This window comes from Heterocephalus glaber, unplaced genomic scaffold (assembly GCF_053883595.1).
Source record: "Heterocephalus glaber isolate CG9 unplaced genomic scaffold, H.glaber_assembly_v1.0 deba00001600, whole genome shotgun sequence".
Classification (NCBI taxonomy): domain Eukaryota; kingdom Metazoa; phylum Chordata; class Mammalia; order Rodentia; family Bathyergidae; genus Heterocephalus; species Heterocephalus glaber.
The window spans coordinates 12,107,316-12,126,456 of record NW_028258372.1 but is presented as its reverse complement, the minus strand read 5'-3'; the positions used below and the strand labels follow the sequence as shown (position 1 = coordinate 12,126,456).

Here is a 19,141-nt window from a genome sequence, read left to right as displayed (position 1 = left end):
CTTAAAGCTTTTGGTTCTCTTTTTTACATTTTCTGCTCAACTAAGAGACTATCCTCAGAACAATTTTTTTCCAGATGCTTCACACCCTTTTCATCCTTTATCTTCTTCCCACCTGGGAAAGAAAGGAACTTGAAAAAAAATTTTTTCATTTTATTCATTGCTAATGGGGCCTCATTATCTTACATGATGACTCTATGACTTTTTCTAATGACAAAAGTGAATTAAGGGGGCCAGGGATTTAGCTCAGCGGCACAGCGCCTGCCTAGCAAGCTCAGGGCCCTGAGTTCGATTCCCAGTACCAAAAAACAAAGTGAATTAAGGTAATGAATAAAACCTTTCATCCACTTAAGCATTTTCCAGTTGTGAGATTCCCCTTGGTGTGTGGTCTCTTCCTCTTGCCATCTCCTGCTACCCTTTCCCTGGTGATGGTCAACTGGTGTTTAGGCTCATACCAGTCTCCCCGAGACATTCTGCAGTCATTATCACCTTTTTGGGGTGGATTTTATTTTTACTTCGTTTTTTTTAAAATAGTTTTTTAACATTGATGCATATTTGCTTGGGATAGAGCTTGTATAATTTGCCAGTCGTATTGATTGTATGTGATTGTGCCCTGCAGAGGTATACTTAACAAAACAAAAATAATCTAGGTTAATAAAGGAGCCCTAGAGATTTGAGTCAGGTTTACTTGACTTAGGAAAATACAGTTTTGAATAGTGAAAATTCTCTTGTTCTTCTAAATCAGTGCCAGACAAAATACCATTTTTAAAGGTTTTTTTGCATTCCTGTTTTTCTTTTTTCCATTGCCACAACCCCCTCTTGTTTTCTAACCTGTCTCTACTCACCTCTTCAGAAATAAATAAATATTGAGCCTTAAAGTGACAACTGATTTTTTGTTTTGTTTTGTTTTGTTTTTGGTACCGGGAATCTCAGGTCCTTGCGCTTGCACAGCAGGCAGTGAAACCACTGAGCTAAATCCCCGGTCCTGTGACAACTGATTTTTAAATTGCTGAGCTTTGTGAAATTTACTTTTTCCAGATGTTTCTTTTTTTTTTTTTTAAGTGAAGACAAATAGACTGGTTTGGAATTTCCCATGCTGTGAATAATTTCTTAGTATCTGGCAAACTGTGAAATCTTACTTGAAGACTATCTTCTGAAAGTTCTTTTGAATAAGGCAAACCATATTTAAAATGGACCATTTTTTCTCTTTTTAAATGTTTAATATTTCCAGTTTTTAACCAGCTTTCAAAACAGATGTTCTGGGAAAAAAAAGTAATTAGGAGTGTGTTTAGGGGAACAGAATTCTGGGTCTGAGTAAGTTTTGTTTCACTTGTTGCAGATGTTTGAGAGGATTAAGGCCATCTTTTTCAATTTTGTATTGTTTGTTTGCATGTTGTTTATATCAGAGATGCCACATTTTGTTAAAATGCTATTTCCTTTCTTTATTACCTTGGAATCTGACTCAGCCTCTTGTTGCTCCTACTCAGTGTTTAAGGCTCCTGTGAGTTGCAGATAAAAGGATTTATTTTAAGAAGTAGAAGGAGGTGATTAACCGTTTGGATTGTCAATATATGAAAGTATCTATAAGGTCTTTATCTGCTTTCTGTCAGCATTTATATTAAATGATAATGAGGAAGAATGTACAGTCTTTTTTGAGTCTGCGCCATCTAACCTGCTGGATTATTTTTATACCTTTTAATAGAACTTTTTTTAGATGAAAAATAAGTGGCTGATTGCACAAGCAAACACATACTGTCATAAGCAATTTTGTGTAGACATCACTGTAGTTGGTCCCCTGTTTCATGCACTACAGTCCAGATTCCTTCATTGGTGGTTGAGTGATTATATATTGAAGAGTAAAGGTAGTGGTTCTGAGATGTGCAGGTCAGTGCTCAATGAGACTCTTAGCTAATACCCAACATCTTGCTTTTTTATGGCTTCTCTTAAAGTCAAGACCATCTTTATGCTAAGCAAAATGGTCTTGCTTTGGGTACCTTCATAAGGCAAAATATTTGTCTTTCTACTCTTACTGACTTCTAATTGTTTTGAATTCCCTGCCCATTAGTCATTCCTGGCAGTTGGAGGGTAAATGTAAGTTTATTATCGTGTAGAAACCAAAGTCATCCGGGCGTGGTGGCTCACACTGATAATTCCCAGCACTTGGGAGGCAGAGGCCGGAGGATTGCCTCTACATAATGAGTTGAGGGCCAGCCTGAACTACAAAGTGAGACCCTATCTCAAAAAACAAACCCAAAGTCAATCAAAGGAAGGAAAAGGATTTTTATAGATTTTAAAGGAATTTATACAAAAATCAAATGTAATATGTGGACTTTGTTGGGACTTGGATGCTAACAAATATACAATGACTTACACAATTAAGTAAATGTGATTAAGCACTGAGTATCCATAATACCAAGGAGTGACAAAATATACAGTGAATGTTAAAGAATATATACAACAAGGTTCAATATGTTAAGTAATTTTTGAGGAAGATAATGTTCTGCATATCAGAGACCTTAATTTTAGTGACGTGAGTAACGTGGAAGACATAATTGACACTGGAGGCGAAAGGTAAAGTGGTGGTGCACAGCCTAAGTGACAGCACTGAGCGCTCTCCAGTGAGGCAGGAGGATCACTGCAAGTGTGACGCCAGCCTGAGCCACATATAGAGACCCTCTCAAAAAAAAGTTAGGTTGAAATCTTTCTATGCCATTTTGAGTCACTGTGCAATCCCTTAGCAATTAAAAGCCAGAAAAGATCTGAAGCTGGAGTGGAGTGAGGGGTGGGGGTGATGTGATTATTCTGGTTTGAAGTGGAATGGGGCCTGAGACCAAAACTCCAGTTAGGGGTTTGTTGCAGTAGACTGAGAAGAAATGATTACTCCCTGTGCCCCGACAGTGGGATGCGAAGGGTGGGGACTCCTGAGACTAGGTAATCATGGTAATGTGAGGACAGGTGTCACAGCGTGATGATCACTACTGAACATGCACGTCCATGGTTGGTGAGCAAGTCAGCTGCTTCTCCTTGGTCTCCTTAAGCAAACACTATGTCACTTCCTGCACCATCAGTTTAAAGGAGGAAAATGATGTGGAGGGTACCGAACCACTTGAAAATATTCAGTTACAAGGAAAACTTAGTTATCTTAGCTCATCAACACCCTCTTGTCCCCCCAAATCCAAAAGTGCTCAGGTTGTTACCTAAAGGTGCCCTCTACTTTTCCTGAGTCTCTGTGCTTGGCCCTGTTCTACAGCTGGGCCTTCTCTGCTCCAACAAGTCAGGGAACCTGGCAAACACCTAGACCTGTGGGCTGACCTGTTGCTCCTGCCCCCGTGTGCAGCGCAGGGATCTGGCCTCTAGCACCTTTCCCTGGTCAGCTGACTTGGCCATAGCCACCCAGGGTACCATCCTTGAAGCCACAGTTTCTGGGAAGTTAGAACACCCTATCCCCAGGCAGAGTCTGTTTTCAGCACAGACCATTTGGGAAGGGCCTCAAGCCAACCGTAGGTGCCAGTGAGGTGAGAATTGGTTTGCTGCATTCATTCCCAGATCCTCCTCTCTTCACTCCTTGGATGGACTAAGCCAGTTTTGCTAGAATCAGCTCTGGAAGACATGGGCAGGAAGCACCAGACACATCACTGGTCTGCACGTGTCAACTCTTAGTTGGGTGTGATGGCATGTGCCTCTTGTAATCCTAGTTCTCAGGAGGCTAAAGCAGGAAGATTGCAAGTTCAGGGACAACCTGAGCTACATAGCAAGATCCTTCCTCCAAAAAACAAACTCTTGGCCCTAGCTTTGGCAAGTTTCTTTCTGTTGCTTCTAATTTTGTCCAAACTGTTGCGACTTTCTCCAGGCAGCTATTTAAATGTGTTTTTCTTCCTAGGGAACTTTCTCCCACTACCTTTGCCTCTGCACTCTGCTTTCCCCATCCCTTATTTTTCTTTCAACACCTCCAACTTCTGAGCTAATGTACAAGCAATGAGCTTTGACCCTGTCCAGTTCTGTCTTGCTCAGCCTTCCAAGTGCTCTTGGCCAGTTTCTGTTCAAAGGAGGTAAGGTCTCTCTCGATTAATAGCCCATTGGTTTGCTTACCTCACTCCACAATCTTAACTTTGCATTTGGGACACATTTGAAGCATGACCTAGTCAGACAGTGGCACCTCTGCAGTCCCAGGCCCTTGGGAGCTTGGGTTGGGGGTGGGGGTCACGAGCTCAGGAGTTCAAAACCAACTTTGGCAACTTTGTCTCAGAAAAATAGTGGCACAGGGGTGCCAGCAGCCTGAGGGAATGAGATGGCAACTGTAACTTCACAGTAAGGAAAAAGGTAGCTGAGCATGATAATGCACAACTGTAATCCCAGCACTCAGGAGGCTGAGGCAGGAGGATTGAAGCAAGTTTGGGGCAAGTCTTGTCTACATAGTTGAAAGCCACCCTGAACTACATAGAGAGACCCAGTCTTGAAAAAGACCAAAAACAGAGGGGAAAGATAAACTATGCTGTTAATGAAGAGAGCAAGGTGCTGCAGCTGGGTGTGGTGGCACATGCCTACACTCAGCACTCAGGAGGATGGTGAATTTGAGGCCAGCTTGGAATACGGAGAGGTGGCCTGTTGGGGAGAGAAAGTCAGCCCCAGAGATAGAGTGGGATGTACCTGGAAGGGGTGGCACACGCCTGTAATCCCAGCACTCTGGAGGCTGAGGCAGGAGGATCACAAGTTGGAGCACAACCTGGGCAACTCAGTGACTTAATGAGAGATTCTGTCTCTAAAGATTAAAAAGGGCTGAGGATGTAGCTCAATGTGAAGGCCCAGAGTTCAGTTCCAAGTACTGCAAAATGAAAGGGAGGATGAGAAGCTCTAGTGTGCAGGCAAATGATGAGACAGGTGAAGCCAGTGTGATGGGCGGAGAATGGCCCTGCTCATCCTGATTCCTTCATCACAAGGTAGCTCCTAACGAATGTCCCAGAAGAGGGGACATGGCTTTTGTTTGTTTTTTAGTACCAGGGATCCAACTCAGAACCTTTCGCTTGCAAGGCAGTTGGCGGCACCACTGAGCTAAATCCCCAGCCCAGGATAGCAAACTCACACTGGCACAATAGCTAAACCTCACCCTGTCCAAAGACATCTTCTGGGGAGAGGGGCGGGAAGAAGGAAGAAAAGGGGGTGGAGGGCCTTGTCAGGAGGCCAGCACATGAATTTCTTCAGACACAAACACAAAAGTTTATTGAGTACCTGGGATACTCAAGGTGCAGCGGTGTGTGCCCTGGGCATGTTCAATAAATATTTGCTGTTTTGATTTCCCTGAAACCAAACTGAACTTTCTAACTTTTGTGAGGATTAGGGCAAATTCCAGTGTGACATTTTGAGACTCAGCTAAAAGCTGCCAAATAATGATGCAGGATTTATTTTTATTAACTTTATCTCACCTTAATGAAAATACTACCATTGCCTAATAATCTGGAAACCCAGGGGAGGTGGAGATTTTTTGTGCTAGATTTCTTGCCAGATTTCCATGGAAGGGTTCATTCTTGAGTTACTCAGTAGCCATGGGAAGAACTGGGCCCAACCGCAGTCTTACCCTGGGGGCTGGGAGAAGGGACACCCAGGATGGGCACCAGGTGGGACCCGCTGACTGCGCAAGATACTGCTAGGTTGGGGGTGGGGCTGGGGGAAGGAACTGCTGATCTTGGAAATCCTAAAATCCAGAGGGTGAGCCAGGCATGGTGGTACATGCCTGTGATCCCAGCATTTGGGAGGCTGAGGCAGGGGCATCACTGTGAGTTCGAGGCCAGCCTGGTGTACACTGTAAGTTCAAGACTGACCTGAACTACGTAGCAAAACTGTCTCAGACACACACAGACAGTGCTAGGCCTAAGATGAGAATAGGGGCTACCTGGGCTGAATTTCAGGGCCAGGACCAGCCTCATTTTCATCATGTGAATCGTGAAGACTTAGCTACTGAAAAAGGAAGAGCTAGTATGTTGAATGCCTAGGATGTGCTCATCTGGAATGTGTGTCAGAGACAAATATATACGGTCCTAAATTTGGATAGTCAGCTAGGTGTGGTGGCACAGTCCTGTAATCCCAGCACACAGGAGGCTGAGGCAGGAGGATTGTCTAGAGTTTGAGGCCTGCCTGGACTACATAGTTCAAGGCCAGCCTGAATGACAAATCAAGATCCTGTCAGAGAGGTGGGGGGAGAAATATGGACAGCCAAAGAAAAAGGTGGTAGCCCCAGGTTTCATTTCTGGGGCCTGGATTTTGAGAGAATTTCGATCAAACCTGAAAGAGACTATCCGGAGGAGAACAACAATTAGCCGGCCGTGCTATACACGCCTGCAGACCCAGCCAATGGGGAGGCTGAGGCAGGATCACAAATTCCAGTCCATCCTGGGCTACATAGTGAGACCCTGTCTCAATATAAATTTAAAAAAGGGCTAGGGATGTAGTTTAGGGGCAGAGCTCCCCTGGGTTCCATCCTGAGCACTGCAGAGAAATAGAAAGGAGGGACAGTCAGCCCTGTGATTTTAGCCTGGGAAGCCGTGGGTGTTTCCTTCATAGCTCTCATGTGGGGACACGGCCGTGAGAAGGCTACACAGGCCTTTCAATCTCACTCTGCTTATGCTGTGATTTGGGGCAAGTACTTAAACAGTGTAAAATCGCCTTTCTCTTCTAGCTGGGACAGTGATATCTTCCTGGCAGAGCTGATGAGAGACTTGTAAGATGGCGTCTAAAGCACTCAAGAGTAGATCCTGGAATACAGTGCTTTAAAATGGAACCTAGCATTACCATCCTGAGATGTTTAGATTTGACCTAAGCTAATATCTAACAGGAGAGTAACGCTCAAATGATAGACAATGGGATGCTACACAGCCAACAGAGATTAGTTGACCAGGCAGGGCCCCTACACACTCTCCTGCATCTGCAGATACTGGAGTGGGCTTCTTTCATCGTCACCAGCTGGGAGCTCAGCCTGCAGTTCCTCTTTGCTGCACTGGGGATCGAGCCCAGGGCCTTTGCACTGAGCTATATCGCTGGCCCTTTTTTCAATCTTTAGATCTTTAGATTCTCACTAAATCCCTAAATTGCCTGGGCTGGGTTCAAACTTTCGACCTTCCTGCCTTAGCCTCCCAGAGCGCTGGGATCACAGGCGTGCACTCCTGGCTGTGGTTCCTCTGATGCTGCCATTGCCTTCACCTTGCCCTGGGACCCCTCTCCCAAGCTGCTGTCACACATCACCGATGGCCTCGTTGCTCATCAAGTCAAGGTGATACCTGGCTTGTTCAGAAAGGGAAAACACAGCCAGGGATGTAGCTCAGTGGCACCGCGCCTGCCTTACAAGTGCAAGGTCCTGAGTTCGATCCCCAGTACCAAAAAAAAAAAGGGAAGACAGGCAGAGCTGTAGCTTAGTGGCAGCCTTTACCTAGCATAAGCAAAGCTCTGGATGTTGACAAGTCTTTAGGTTATTGGGTAGCTCCTTCTAAAAGTGGCTCGCCAACTGAACCTTACCCCGCCTCTCCCTCTGGAGTTGGATTCCAGGTTCTTCTCATCTCAAGCAAAGAACTGCACAAAACGAGCAAAAAGCAGTGGCCAAGTTTAATGAGAAAGTATAGAGTGGGGGAGAAACTGGCTGTGCAAAGTGAGCTTGGGCCAAATAAAAGAGAAAAAAGCAAGATAAAAGGACACTCTGGAGGAAGCTGGGTGGGCTACGTGAGGAAAGTCCTGATAGGGGCTCCTTGTGTGTCCTTATTTGTTGTCCAAATCTTGAGGAAACTGAAAGGACTACATCCGGGCCCTGAGAGGCAGTGCTGGGATCCCACGCCTCCAGCTGACATCAGATTTAGGCCATCCTATCGAGAACCTGCTCGAGTTCTCCTGAGAAGTCCGTGTGCATGGCTTTGGGAACTGTTCTCATGTGTTCTGGGATCTTGTAATTAACAGGTCAGGCCTACATCCCTGCCAGCTTTGCCATGCCCTAATCTTCTGTTTCATTATTGCCATACTTTTCCACCTCACCCCTCACTATCATGCTCTTGTGTTTTTGTTTTGTTTTGTTTGTATTTTGAGACAAGCTCTTGCTGTGTAGTACAGGCTGGTCTTGAGTTCCCTGCAATCCTCCTGCCTCAGCCTCCTGAGTGCTGTGATTACAAGTGTGTCCCACCACATCAGGCTCCACTTACTGCCTTTCAGTAAGGGTGCCCACGAGCCTCTGAGCATTCTGGGATCCTTTGGAACAATTCTTGGAGCTTGTTCACACTGCACACGGGGGTCCTTGCAGTATCCCACTGAACCACCAAGAACTTAGACGTGGGTCAGTCCAGAGGATTTCCTACTAGTGAGTAAAGAACTCTAAAATTCTGACAGTTGCAGTAACAACTTCTGAATCCTTAGTCATACAGAAGATGGCATATGTATCCTGTGAACACTGAAGTGTTTGGGATATACCTCAGTAGTAAGCACTGGCCTAACATTTACAAGGCCCTCCCTGGGTTTGATTCCTAGCACATAAATAAATAAGCAGTTGCATGTATGTTTTTCACCTGCCCCATACTCCATCTCCTAATCCCCCAGTAGAATCGGCTAAGTATTTCCCAGCCAGCTCCTTTCCCTTAGCGTTCCCTTGGCACGAACTCTGCTCTTGTGTCGCCTCCCGACACTTCCTGGATGAAAGGGGAATGGTCCATTTGTGAGCCATAGTTGTGACCACTGTGGTGTACCTAGGTCTGGGCCTGGGACACCTCAGCTCCCAGAATCCTGAAGGTAGCAGCTTGTTCCTCCTTCCCCCTGAGTAAATAGTAGTCTCATAGTCTGTCTCTCTGTCTGTCTCTGTCTTTATCTCTCTCTCTCTCTCTCCATAAAGAAAACTATGGGGGGTGGGGTGAGAGGGGATTGAACTGAAGAGCTAGAAGGTATAGAAGTTTCTATACATTTAACTTGTCTACTTATATTCACCTACAGTATTTCTACTTCCTGATGGGATTAACCAGGGGGGCGGAAAGTCCTAAATATTCTCCTAAGTCAGTTATTTCCTAAGCAAGTTTGAGCTCATCACATGTTCTCTTTTTCCTTTTCTGTAAAGTGAAGAGGAGAATGACGGACTGTGGATAAGAGAGGTGGGCCATGCTTTCCCAAGGCCTGACTGAACTTTAACTTCTCTACTCATTGAGTAACACGGGGCTCTACACTTTGCTTAACCCTGGGAAGTGGTCATCAGCCTTTGACCTCAGCCCTACCCTCCTGACCAGCTCCATCCCCCACTCCGGCCTCTGGAACCTCAGTCTGATTTAGAGAAAGGAACCAGTTTCAGAGGGATTGCCTCAGACCACACTACCTCCACCTGCCCAGCCCCGTGGAAGATTAGCGACCATGTATTCCAGTGCTTTGGGGAGAAGGTAAGGGGGTGAACTTTCCCTTCACATGCTCTTGCTGGCTTCTCTGACCTTTAAAGAACTCACGAGGATGACCTCCGACACCTTTGAGGAGACCAGGTCCTCTCCCTGGTAGCTATAGTAATAAAGCTGTTTGGAAGACGTCATTCTGAGTGCCTCCCTCCCACACCCCTCTTGGGGTAAGGTCTTTCCCTAAACCACACCTTGGGTTCTTAGCCCAAGGAACTGGGGACATCTTCCTTTGGGTGAAGGTGCCACACTGATGGCTAGCACTCTTGGCAATCTAGAGGACACTGGAGGAGCCTGCCACAGATGGAAAAGTGGGCGAATGGAATCCACAAGGACCTCCTAACTCCCTTTTTATTCCTCCTTTCACTGGGTCGCCCCCTGCCCAGTGAGCTTCCATTAAATATCAGAGCCGTGTTCCCTTTTATCGGGAAGACTCCCTCCTTGCCCCAAGACCACGCACATTTCTCTCTTGATCTAGGTTGACACGGGGCTGGAAGTGAGGTGGTGGATCCATCATCATGGCTCTTCTTGTGCTTAACAGAGCTCCAGCGCCTTCCTCTCACTTCCATTCATGGTTCCAAATGTGCAGGAAACAGAAGACAACTGAGATGAGTGGTGGACACCACGATTCATTCTCTCTCTCCTTCACCTACCAGAGCATTGGGACTACAGGCCTGTGCCAGCACACCTGCTTCCCTGTCACATTTTCTAAAAAGTGATTACCTTCATTTACATTTAATGACCCCTTGTTGGAAGCTATTACACATTTCAGGCAACATAAAAGGACAAGGGACTGAATTAAGGCAGTGGAAGTAGCTGGTGAGAGGGCAAGGGATTGTACCTGAAGTCTGACTGAATGAGGGGGGGCAGAGGGAGGAACCCAGAGTGACTCCCAGGTTTCTGGACTGGATGTCAGGGGAAATGCAGGTCCTGGTCATTGAGCTGAAGGCCACAGGAGGAAAGGCAGGAGGGACCTGGACCGGGTCACAGTGTGGGACTTCTGGTGGAATTGTCCAGCAGAGTCTGGAGCTCTGTGGAAGGTTAGGGCTGGAGCTAGCAGTCTGGGGGTCTTCCGCACATAGATGTCTGCTTCATGCATTCGTTCTTACCCTTGTTCAAAATCCTTCCCAGCCTTCAAGGTCCAGGTTGAACTCCAACCATCTGTGAGGGTTTCCCTAAACAGCTTCTGCCTGGCTCCCCTTGCTGCCCTAACTTCACTGGGCACTAAGGTTCTCTCCTGTCCAGATAGCTCCCCCTCACCAACTAGAAGCTGTACATTCTTTATCTCTCCTAGCATGGGGCCTTGAATGCAGTAATCTTTTTTTTGTGTGTGTGGTACAGGGGATCGAACTCAGGACCTTGTGCTTTTGAGGCAGGCACGTAATGCCATTGAGCTAAATCCTCAGCCCAAGCGCAGTAATCTTGAGCATGCTAACAAACAGCACTCAGTTGCAAGCCCAGCAAGACTGTCCAGGCAAAGCGGGGCTAACCTCTGGCAAGAAGTCCAGGCCTAGCCTTGTCCTGGGTTCTTGTGCTTGGTTCCAAGGCTTGGCCCTCGGCCCTCAGCAGCTGGGCTGCCATCTTGTGCTTTCCTGAGAGACCAGGGCCTTTGGTGTCACTTACCCCAGTGTTCTGTCCCCTGTAGGAAGGTTTCTCTTCTCTCCGTGCTGCTCATTGGCCTCTGGGGCAGTGTGGCCTGTCAAGGGAACCCTGTGGAGGACATCTGCGTGGCGAAGCCGAGGGACATCCCTGTGAATCCCATGTGCATTTATCGCTTCCCAGAGAAGAAAGCAACTGAGGATGAGGCCTCAGAGAAGAAGATCCCTGAGGCCACCAACCGCCGGGTCTGGGAACTATCCAAGGCCAATTCCCGCTTTGCCACCACTTTCTACCAGCACCTGGCAGACTCTAAGAACGACAATGACAACATCTTCCTGTCGCCCTTGAGTATCTCCACAGCTTTTGCAATGACCAAGCTGGGTGCCTGTAATGACACCCTCAAGCAGCTGATGGAGGTAGAGTCCAGCGCCCCCGCTCCCCTCGAGGGAAGCACCTCCTAGGACTCCTCCTGGGACTCCTAAACCAACGCTGTCTCAGGGAGTGCACTGTGGGGTGTGGTTCCCTCTGAGTCACTACTTCCTGTGTTCTGATTCCTTTTGAAAGACTTTTGTTTGGTACCGGGGATCGAACTCAGGACCTTGTGCTTGCGTGGCAGGCGCCAGAACCACTGAACTAAATCCCTGGTCCTTGAAAAACTTTTTATTTAATAGGAAAGGAATTACTACCTGGATGTCTAAATTTTGCAAATCTGAGTTTCCTCTTCTAGGTTTTCAAATGCGGGAAGGCCTTAAGGCCTTACAACTTTCCTTTCTAGTCATTCTCTCATTTATGTATTTATTCAGTCATTCAATCACTTCACTTATGTTTGTGTTTACCTAGTCAGAACTATGCCTGTCCAGGTAGTGTGCTAAGCAGTGGAGACTCCCACTTCCTGCCAGGTAGGGGAGGGCAGTTTACCATCCTGCGGACCTGGCACGCGGGCTCTTGTGGATAAAGATGTGAGGACTGTATTTTGAGACCTGGGTTCCAGGGAAGCCAAAAGGATCCTCAGGAAGGTATTGATCGCTTCAGATAAGGATTGATTCTTTTCCTTGTTTTGCTAGGAAGGAAGGCAGGACAAGAAGAAATGACACAAGTTAATTCACCACTGATACCGCTATAATAAGTCACCAGTGGACACACTAGATCCTTTAGTCTGCCTTTAACTTGAGTTCCCAGTTAGCTCTCTTCAGGTTGAGTCTCCCTTTGGAAGCAGAGATAAACTATAGGGAGGCACAAGACCCTTGAGTGTGGTGCCCAGTGTTTCTGAGTCCCAGACACCGAAGCATGTGAAGAGTTCACCTTTCCTCTGGTGGCCGGTTTCCACTGGACTTTATCAATCTGTTCAGTCTCTGTAATGAGCTAATCCATGCCTTCGTGCCACAAAACATATGTAGCTTTAGAAATTATTCCTGGGCTCTCTAGTCTGCTAATTTAAATCTTTTGTGTATTTCTCCAATACCATTTGTTGAACACACTGTCCTTTCTCTGTTATGTAGTATTACTCCTTGTTGATGTATATTAGGAATCTCGTAGAACACATACTACTACTGCCTTCTCAAGGCCCTTCTATAACCTTTGTATAACAGGTATTGGTCTTAAAATGCTTCTGTTTACCAGGACACATCTCTGTAGCACGTAAGAGCTTAAATGTGGCTCCTTCTATAAAAAGACCTGAAACAGAGCTAGGGTATATCTCAGTGGTAGACTATGCCTAGTTATGCACAGGGTTTGATCCCAAGCAGAACAAAAAATAAAAGAAAACAGAAACAGAACATCATTTCCAAACTGACCATGCCCTGTCATATATTAGAGAACTGGGGTGGGACTCTAGAGAAGGAAGAAACTCAGCATCAAGCTGTTAGTCAAAGCATGGTTCTTTTCTTTTGTTTGTTTATGTGAGGCAGGGTCTCACTATGTAGTTCAGGCTGGCCTCAAACTCATGGCGATCCTCCTGCCTCAGCCTCCCCAGTGCTGGGATTACAGGCATGCACCTCCACACCAAGCTATCGTGGTTTTTAAAAAATTGCATGCTGAGACAAAATCAGGAAAATCAAAATCAGAGAATAGATAAAACCGATATGCCTTTTATCACCATGGGACAGAGCTTGGAGGGAGGGGAAGAGTAACCTCACTATTTTCCTTGATGGTGAGGGTGGGTGGTTGAGAGGAGGAAGCTTCCATGGCTCTGACCATGACTTTTTAGACATGACCAATGACTTTTTAGACACTCTGCTTTGAGGCCTGTTTATTTCCTTGCTAAGGGAATCACTGTTTTCCTTTCTTAGCCCTACCATAGCCAGTATCCTGGAGCCCCAACTGAGCCCTGTAGATGCCAGGAAAGTGCTGTTCTAAGGAAAGACATGATCGTGGCTCCCACTCTGTCCCCAACACCAAGAGGACTTTTCCTGTCCCATTAAGAAAACATCTGCATGTCGGCCTAGAGCCCTTTTGAGACTGTGGGTGGCTCTCTGTTCTCACTGTCTTTCCTTTTCCCTTCATGCTTCCTGCCCTTCTTCTGTCCCTTTACTCATCCTCAAGTCCGAGCTAGGCATTCATGCTGCGCTGGGCACTGTGCGCAAAGCAGATGACTGCTGGCTTTGGCTGGAGGCTGGGCCGCACTGTCCTGCCAAACCCACCGCCATTTTCTTTTGGCCTCCACAGGTTTTTAAGTTTGATACCATCTCCGAGAAAACCTCTGATCAGATCCACTTCTTCTTTGCCAAACTCAACTGTCGACTCTATCGAAAAGCCAACAAGTCCTCCAAGTTAGTATCAGCCAACCGGCTGTTTGGAGACAAATCCCTGACCTTCAATGAGACCTACCAGGACATCAGTGAGGTGGTTTATGGCGCCAAGCTCCAGCCCCTGGACTTCAAGGTGAGTGGCAGATGCCCCTTTCACCGAGGAGTTCTTTCTGTCCACCGGGACAGTGAGGAGGTAGAAAAAGGCAGCACTGCTATGCTAGCTGAAGACTGGCCACAAACTGGAACCTGGAGTACCAATTCTTACTGGAAACTTCACAAGTCCATGGTACAGACAGCTTAGATTCCAATTCTCCTCTGACAAAGTTGTATAAGTCAGTTCTTTATTTCACCCACCTCGTTCAGATATATAACAAAGGCTATACACTGGAAGGAGATCCTGGTCCTATGGGAGAACTTATTTAATGTAAACAGTTGCTGAGGTCAAATAAAATTGGTATATGATGCATGTTGTCTTCTCCTCTTGGAGATTCATGAAGCACACGAGGCTATTAAGTGTTCTGAGAAGTGCTGCAACAAAGAAATATACTGCTCTATTCAGCCAGAATTTCTCAAACTTATTTGAACACATGGGCACTTGTCTCCTCCTCCTATCCTTTTACCCCCTGCCATCACGCATTGCTTTCTGTAGAGCATGGTTTTGGAAACTCTTCTTTTGTGAGTTCAGATATTCTGAAGTCAGAAAAGATAACATTTTTTTTTTCCAGTACTGGGGATTGAACCCACGGTCTTTGCACTGAGTTACATCTCCAGCTCTTTTATGTTTTGAGACAGGGTCTCCCTAAATTGCAAAGTTGCCCAGGCTGAGCTGGAGCTTGAGATCCTCCTGCTTCAGAGTGCTAGGATTATAGGCATGTGCCACCACACCCAGCTTTTAGCTACTTTTTCAAGACTTATCTCCCTTTTTCCTTTCTATTCCTTTATCTCTTACTTCTTTGCCTTCTTATATTTATTTACTATATATAAATCCATTGTTCTATATTAGACATGTGAGGTTTCCTCAGTTTGGGTTAAATTGATGGCTTCTTAACCAAGTAGTGGAAAGGGCAGAAAGATGATGAAGAAAATAAAATTCTGCCAGGGGAAACACAGAAGTCAGTCAGATAGCACAGATGGGTAGGTTTGCTTTCTGTTCTCCATAGGAAAATGCAGAGCTGTCCAGAAAGACCATCAACAAATGGGTAGCAAACAAGACAGAAGGCAGGATCACTGATGTCATTCCCAATGGAGCAATCGACGAATTCACCATTCTGGTGCTGGTCAACACCATTTACTTCAAGGTACTCAGAATGGGCCTGGGGAGACCCCGGTGACTTCCTCTTGCTCTTCAACTCATCCTCTTTTATACACTGGGCATCTGAGAAGAGGTCCACGCACGTTCTGGTAGACGTGCAGGGTATGCACACTCAGGACTCAGCTGCAAGGTGTGCATGGTGATAAACTCTCATATGTATGAGAAATACATGGTAACACACACACATGCATATGTGACAGTTGGCACATATTTTTGCCATCCTGTTACCTCCCTTTGAAATCTGGAAGAGAACGACAGTCTATTACAGCCCTCAGCGATGAGAATTTCCCTGGTGTCCAGAGCAGCTTCTACAGTGGCTCCAAGTGCTCTTGCTGAAGTGTCTGAACATCCAGGTGCCAGGCTCCCCTCAGACTTTGCAAAGAGGGGCTCTGCTATTTGACCATGGGCAGTAGAGCCCTTGTCCCCTCACACAGCCGAGAGTGCGGAAGACCGTCCCAGCTTGACTGCTTTAGGGAAGGAGACGGCGAGAAGGAATGCTAAGGAATGGTACTCAGAGCCAGCCAGGATTCACCCTCTTCCTGGCAGGGTTTCTGGAGGAGTCCCTGGGATGTTCCCTGGGTCTATCAGTCCAGGCAGAGCCCAGAACGTTGGCTGTTAGCCCCTAGCAGAGGCTGGCAAAAAACAACTGGAGTTAAGTCAAGAAGAACTTGTAAGAAGCTTGTAGGCTACTCTTGGTTTTAGATTTTATTTTTTTCTAATTATGAAGGCAATAGTCACTGCTGAAAATCTGAGAAACACAGAAAGTACACACTACAAACTCCACCTGTTATTCCATCACACTGACATAGTGTTTATTAACCATTTTACGCATGGGCCTCTAGTCTTTTCTCCTAAAAGCTGTATATATTAATGTAAGCAGATAATGTAAATGTCTCATGTCAATAAATATTTTCCTATGGATTGTTCTTGCTTTTGATTCCTCCACCTGGCCTCTTCTTCCAGGGCCTGTGGAAGTCAAGGTTCAGCCCTGAGAATACAAGGGAGGAGCTGTTCTACAAGGCTAATGGGGAGACGTGTTCCGCGTCTATGATGTACCAGGAAGGCAAGTTCCAGTACCGGCGCGTGGCGGAAGGGACCCAGGTGCTGGAGCTGCCCTTCAAGGGTGACGACATCACCATGGTGCTCATCCTGCCCGGACCCGAGAAGAGCCTGGCCAAGGTGGAGCGAGATCTCACCCCAGAGGTGCTGCAGGAGTGGCTGGACGACCTGGCGGAGGCCATGCTGGTGGTGCACATGCCCCGCTTCCGAGTGGAGGATGGCTTCAGCTTGAAGGAGCGCCTGCAGGACATGGGCCTAGTTGACCTGTTCGATCCTGAGAAGTCCAAACTCCCAGGTTAGTATAGGAAGGACCTTCTTCCTCTCGCTGCCCCCAGGGTGGTTTGAACACAAGTAAAAGAGGTGAAGAATAGAAAAGAGCATCAAGTCAAGACACCTGGATTCCGACCCCAGGTCTATTGCTGACCTGTGGAAATCCCTTGCCCTTTGGAGGCCTCAGTCTTCTCGGCTACAGAAGGGATAGTCTGCTCTTCTAGCTCCATGGGCCCAATCAGCAGTAGCACCCTGTCACTCTGACTGAGGAGATGAAGCCAGGTGGAGAAGAACTCAAAGAGGGATTGGAATTCAGAGCAGAGACAGGTATTAAGAGCAGGCGACACCTGCACACTCCCAAAATGGGCCTAGCTGACATTTAATAGCCCTTCACCTGACATGTGAAGGGCTCCTTTGTATTCTTTAGGGTCACTTGGACAGATACAGCCAGCTTTTTCCCAGTTAATGGTGTTTAGTTGGTATGATTCGTCCAAAAGAATTTAATGACACTAGTGCCTCCCTTTTCTAACCTAGCAGACCAGCCTTAACTGTGGGCTTGAACCCTAAGGAGTGCTGCCACAGATGACTCAAGTAAAGGTTTGGTTGGCACACGAGCACCAGTGACAGCAGAGTGGAGGACACACTGGAAAGGTCTGTTTATGCCCCACTCCAGTCAGTCAGTCTTCTGCTTTCAGAAGCAAGAAAGAAGTTTCTTCTCCTCTCAAACCCGTCTTTTAAATGCACCACAAGGAAAGGACAGACCATTGCACTACATTGACCCTTTCTTGACACGTGTAGAAATCAATATTCTTTAAAATTAAACTATCAGGTTTTTAGTCTTTTGATTTTCTTTAGTTTGAAAAGTTGTATGATACTTAACTGACGGTAGCAAATTTTTCTATGTGGTAGCACAGCTTTAATTTATCACATGACATCACTGTTCTCAATATTTTTGTTGCTAAAAAAATTTGTCACTTAAAGCCATAAACTTTTATTTTGCTTTGTCAAAATTCTTTGTTTTTAAAAATGATCATTTGGGTTCACTCAGGAAATGCACGTCAGGAAACTTGTACTATAAGTTTTTCAGTTGTGATGTATCAGTAACCGCTGTTACCCCTTTTTCAAAGAAATAGAATTGATTCTGAAATTTTCTAGACTGTGTTGCGCTCCGGAGCACGCGAGGGGCGCTGCTGGTGCTTCACCTGATGGCGGCGGGGCGGTGCCTCTGGGTCACTGACCCCTAAGTTTCGGTCTCCAGTATGGGGCGCTCTTGGCAGACAGGAACGTCGGCTATCCCTGCGAGGACGGGAGGCTTTTCTTTAACAGCACAGCACCGCGCTGACCCTGGCGCCAAAGGGCTGAAACCGGAGATTAAATCCACACGTTCTCCAACACAGATTTACTGTGGGGATATCATCAGGTGAAGCTCCAAGACTGCTTTCTGCTTCTCAGAAAGGCCCCGAAGGATGTCCTAATTCAGTGACTTCCCGCCGCGGGTGAAGCCAGACCCCCCACCTCTCAGCGCCTCCCTGGTCTTCCTCGCAGGTATCGTGGCGGAAGGCCGGGACGACCTCTACGTGTCAGACGCGTTCCACAAGGCGTTTCTCGAGGTGAGCTAGTTCACCTCCCTCCGCTCTCCTTCCTGTGCTGCTGTTCTGCCTCGCTAGGGTCCGACGCAGCAGTCTTAGGTCGTCTGTAGCTTCTGAGCTGGCTGCCCAGCGACGGGCCACGGCCTCTCCTGTGCCCCTCTCAGCTCGTCTGCAGCCCTCCTCGGACGCCCTGCGGTGACCCCGCCCCCGCGGCCGCTGGGACACAGCTCCTGGGGCTCTCGATGTACTCAATTTGGGAACCCCGGTGTAGGTGTTCTTTGCGGAAGGCAGGCTGAGGGGAAAGGGGATGGGCTGCTGTTAGAGAAGCTCACTGGGCTGAGGAAACTGAAGAGGCTGGGGGGGGGGGGGGGGGAGAGGTTCCGGAGCAGGCCGCCGGTACGCATGGCTTCGGCCCAGGCTCAGTGGGAAATGTTTGCTTCCGAGGAAAGTGGAGAGATCAGGGGACCAGGAGGGAGTCAGGAGACCGAAGCATCCTGATCACTAGTCCATTCGTAACTGCTGTTCTAGGGTGAGAATGACATAGACAGCATGAGGGGGTGGAGGGTAAAGGAGAAGGAAGGGGGATGGCAGAGCCAGAGAAGAGGGTAAAACATCATTAACCAGTTCCACAAAGCTGAGTGCAGGGGCGCATGTCTGTGACCCCAGCATCGGGAAGGCTAAGGCAGGAGGATGTTAGAAGACAGCCTGGGTTGTAGAGTCTGACAGCCAGGCATGGTGGGGCAGGCCTGTAATCCCAGCACTCAGGAGGCCGAGGCGGAAGGATCACAAGTTCAAGGGCAGCCTCAACTAGATATAAGACTGCCTCAAAAAACAAGCAAACAGGGCCGGGGATTTAGCTCAGTGGTTCCACCGCCTGCCTCAAAAGCGCAAGGTCCCGAGTTTGATCCCGGTACCAAAAGCAAACAAAAAGAAACAAAAACAACAAAAAAAAACCCAAACAAAAATAAATAAGTAAAGAGAGCGTTTGATGGTAGCCTGGACTACACAGCCAGACCCTATCTCAAAAAACAGGACTGGGGATGTAGCTTAGCGGTGCCAAGTGCCAGGCTCTGAACTTGATTCCCGGTACTGGAAAAAACAAAACAAAACAAAAAACAGCTCCATAGCTCAGGGATCTAAAGTGCTTCATTAAGAGCCAAGACCACCCTGTACTCA

The 19,141-nt window shown here is 47.1% G+C and overlaps 1 protein-coding gene across 7 annotated transcripts in view; it reads left to right on the top strand.

Moving 5' to 3' along the window:
• The first annotated feature begins 9,175 nt into the window (after window positions 1–9,175).
• The window catches only part of Serpinc1 (serpin family C member 1), a 43,525-nt gene continuing 33,559 nt past the window's right edge, over window positions 9,176–19,141 (top strand). For 4 of the 7 annotated variants that reach the window (XM_087194340.1, XM_087194341.1, XM_004853407.4 and 1 more), the window contains exons 1-7: window positions 9,251–9,383; window positions 9,931–10,104; window positions 11,035–11,404; window positions 13,653–13,868; window positions 14,896–15,033; window positions 16,011–16,401; window positions 17,922–17,986. In XM_087194340.1, the coding sequence (XP_087050466.1) occupies window positions 9,358–9,383; window positions 9,931–10,104; window positions 11,035–11,404; window positions 13,653–13,868; window positions 14,896–15,033; window positions 16,011–16,401; window positions 17,922–17,986 (1,380 nt within the window). In that variant the 5' untranslated portion in view covers window positions 9,251–9,357. Of the gene's footprint in view, window positions 9,384–9,867; window positions 10,105–11,034; window positions 11,405–13,652; window positions 13,869–14,895; window positions 15,034–16,010; window positions 16,402–17,921; window positions 17,987–19,141 lie in introns of all 7 variants that reach the window. The other 3 variants (XM_021265400.2, XM_004853409.4, XM_004853412.4) reach the window with 3 other exon arrangements.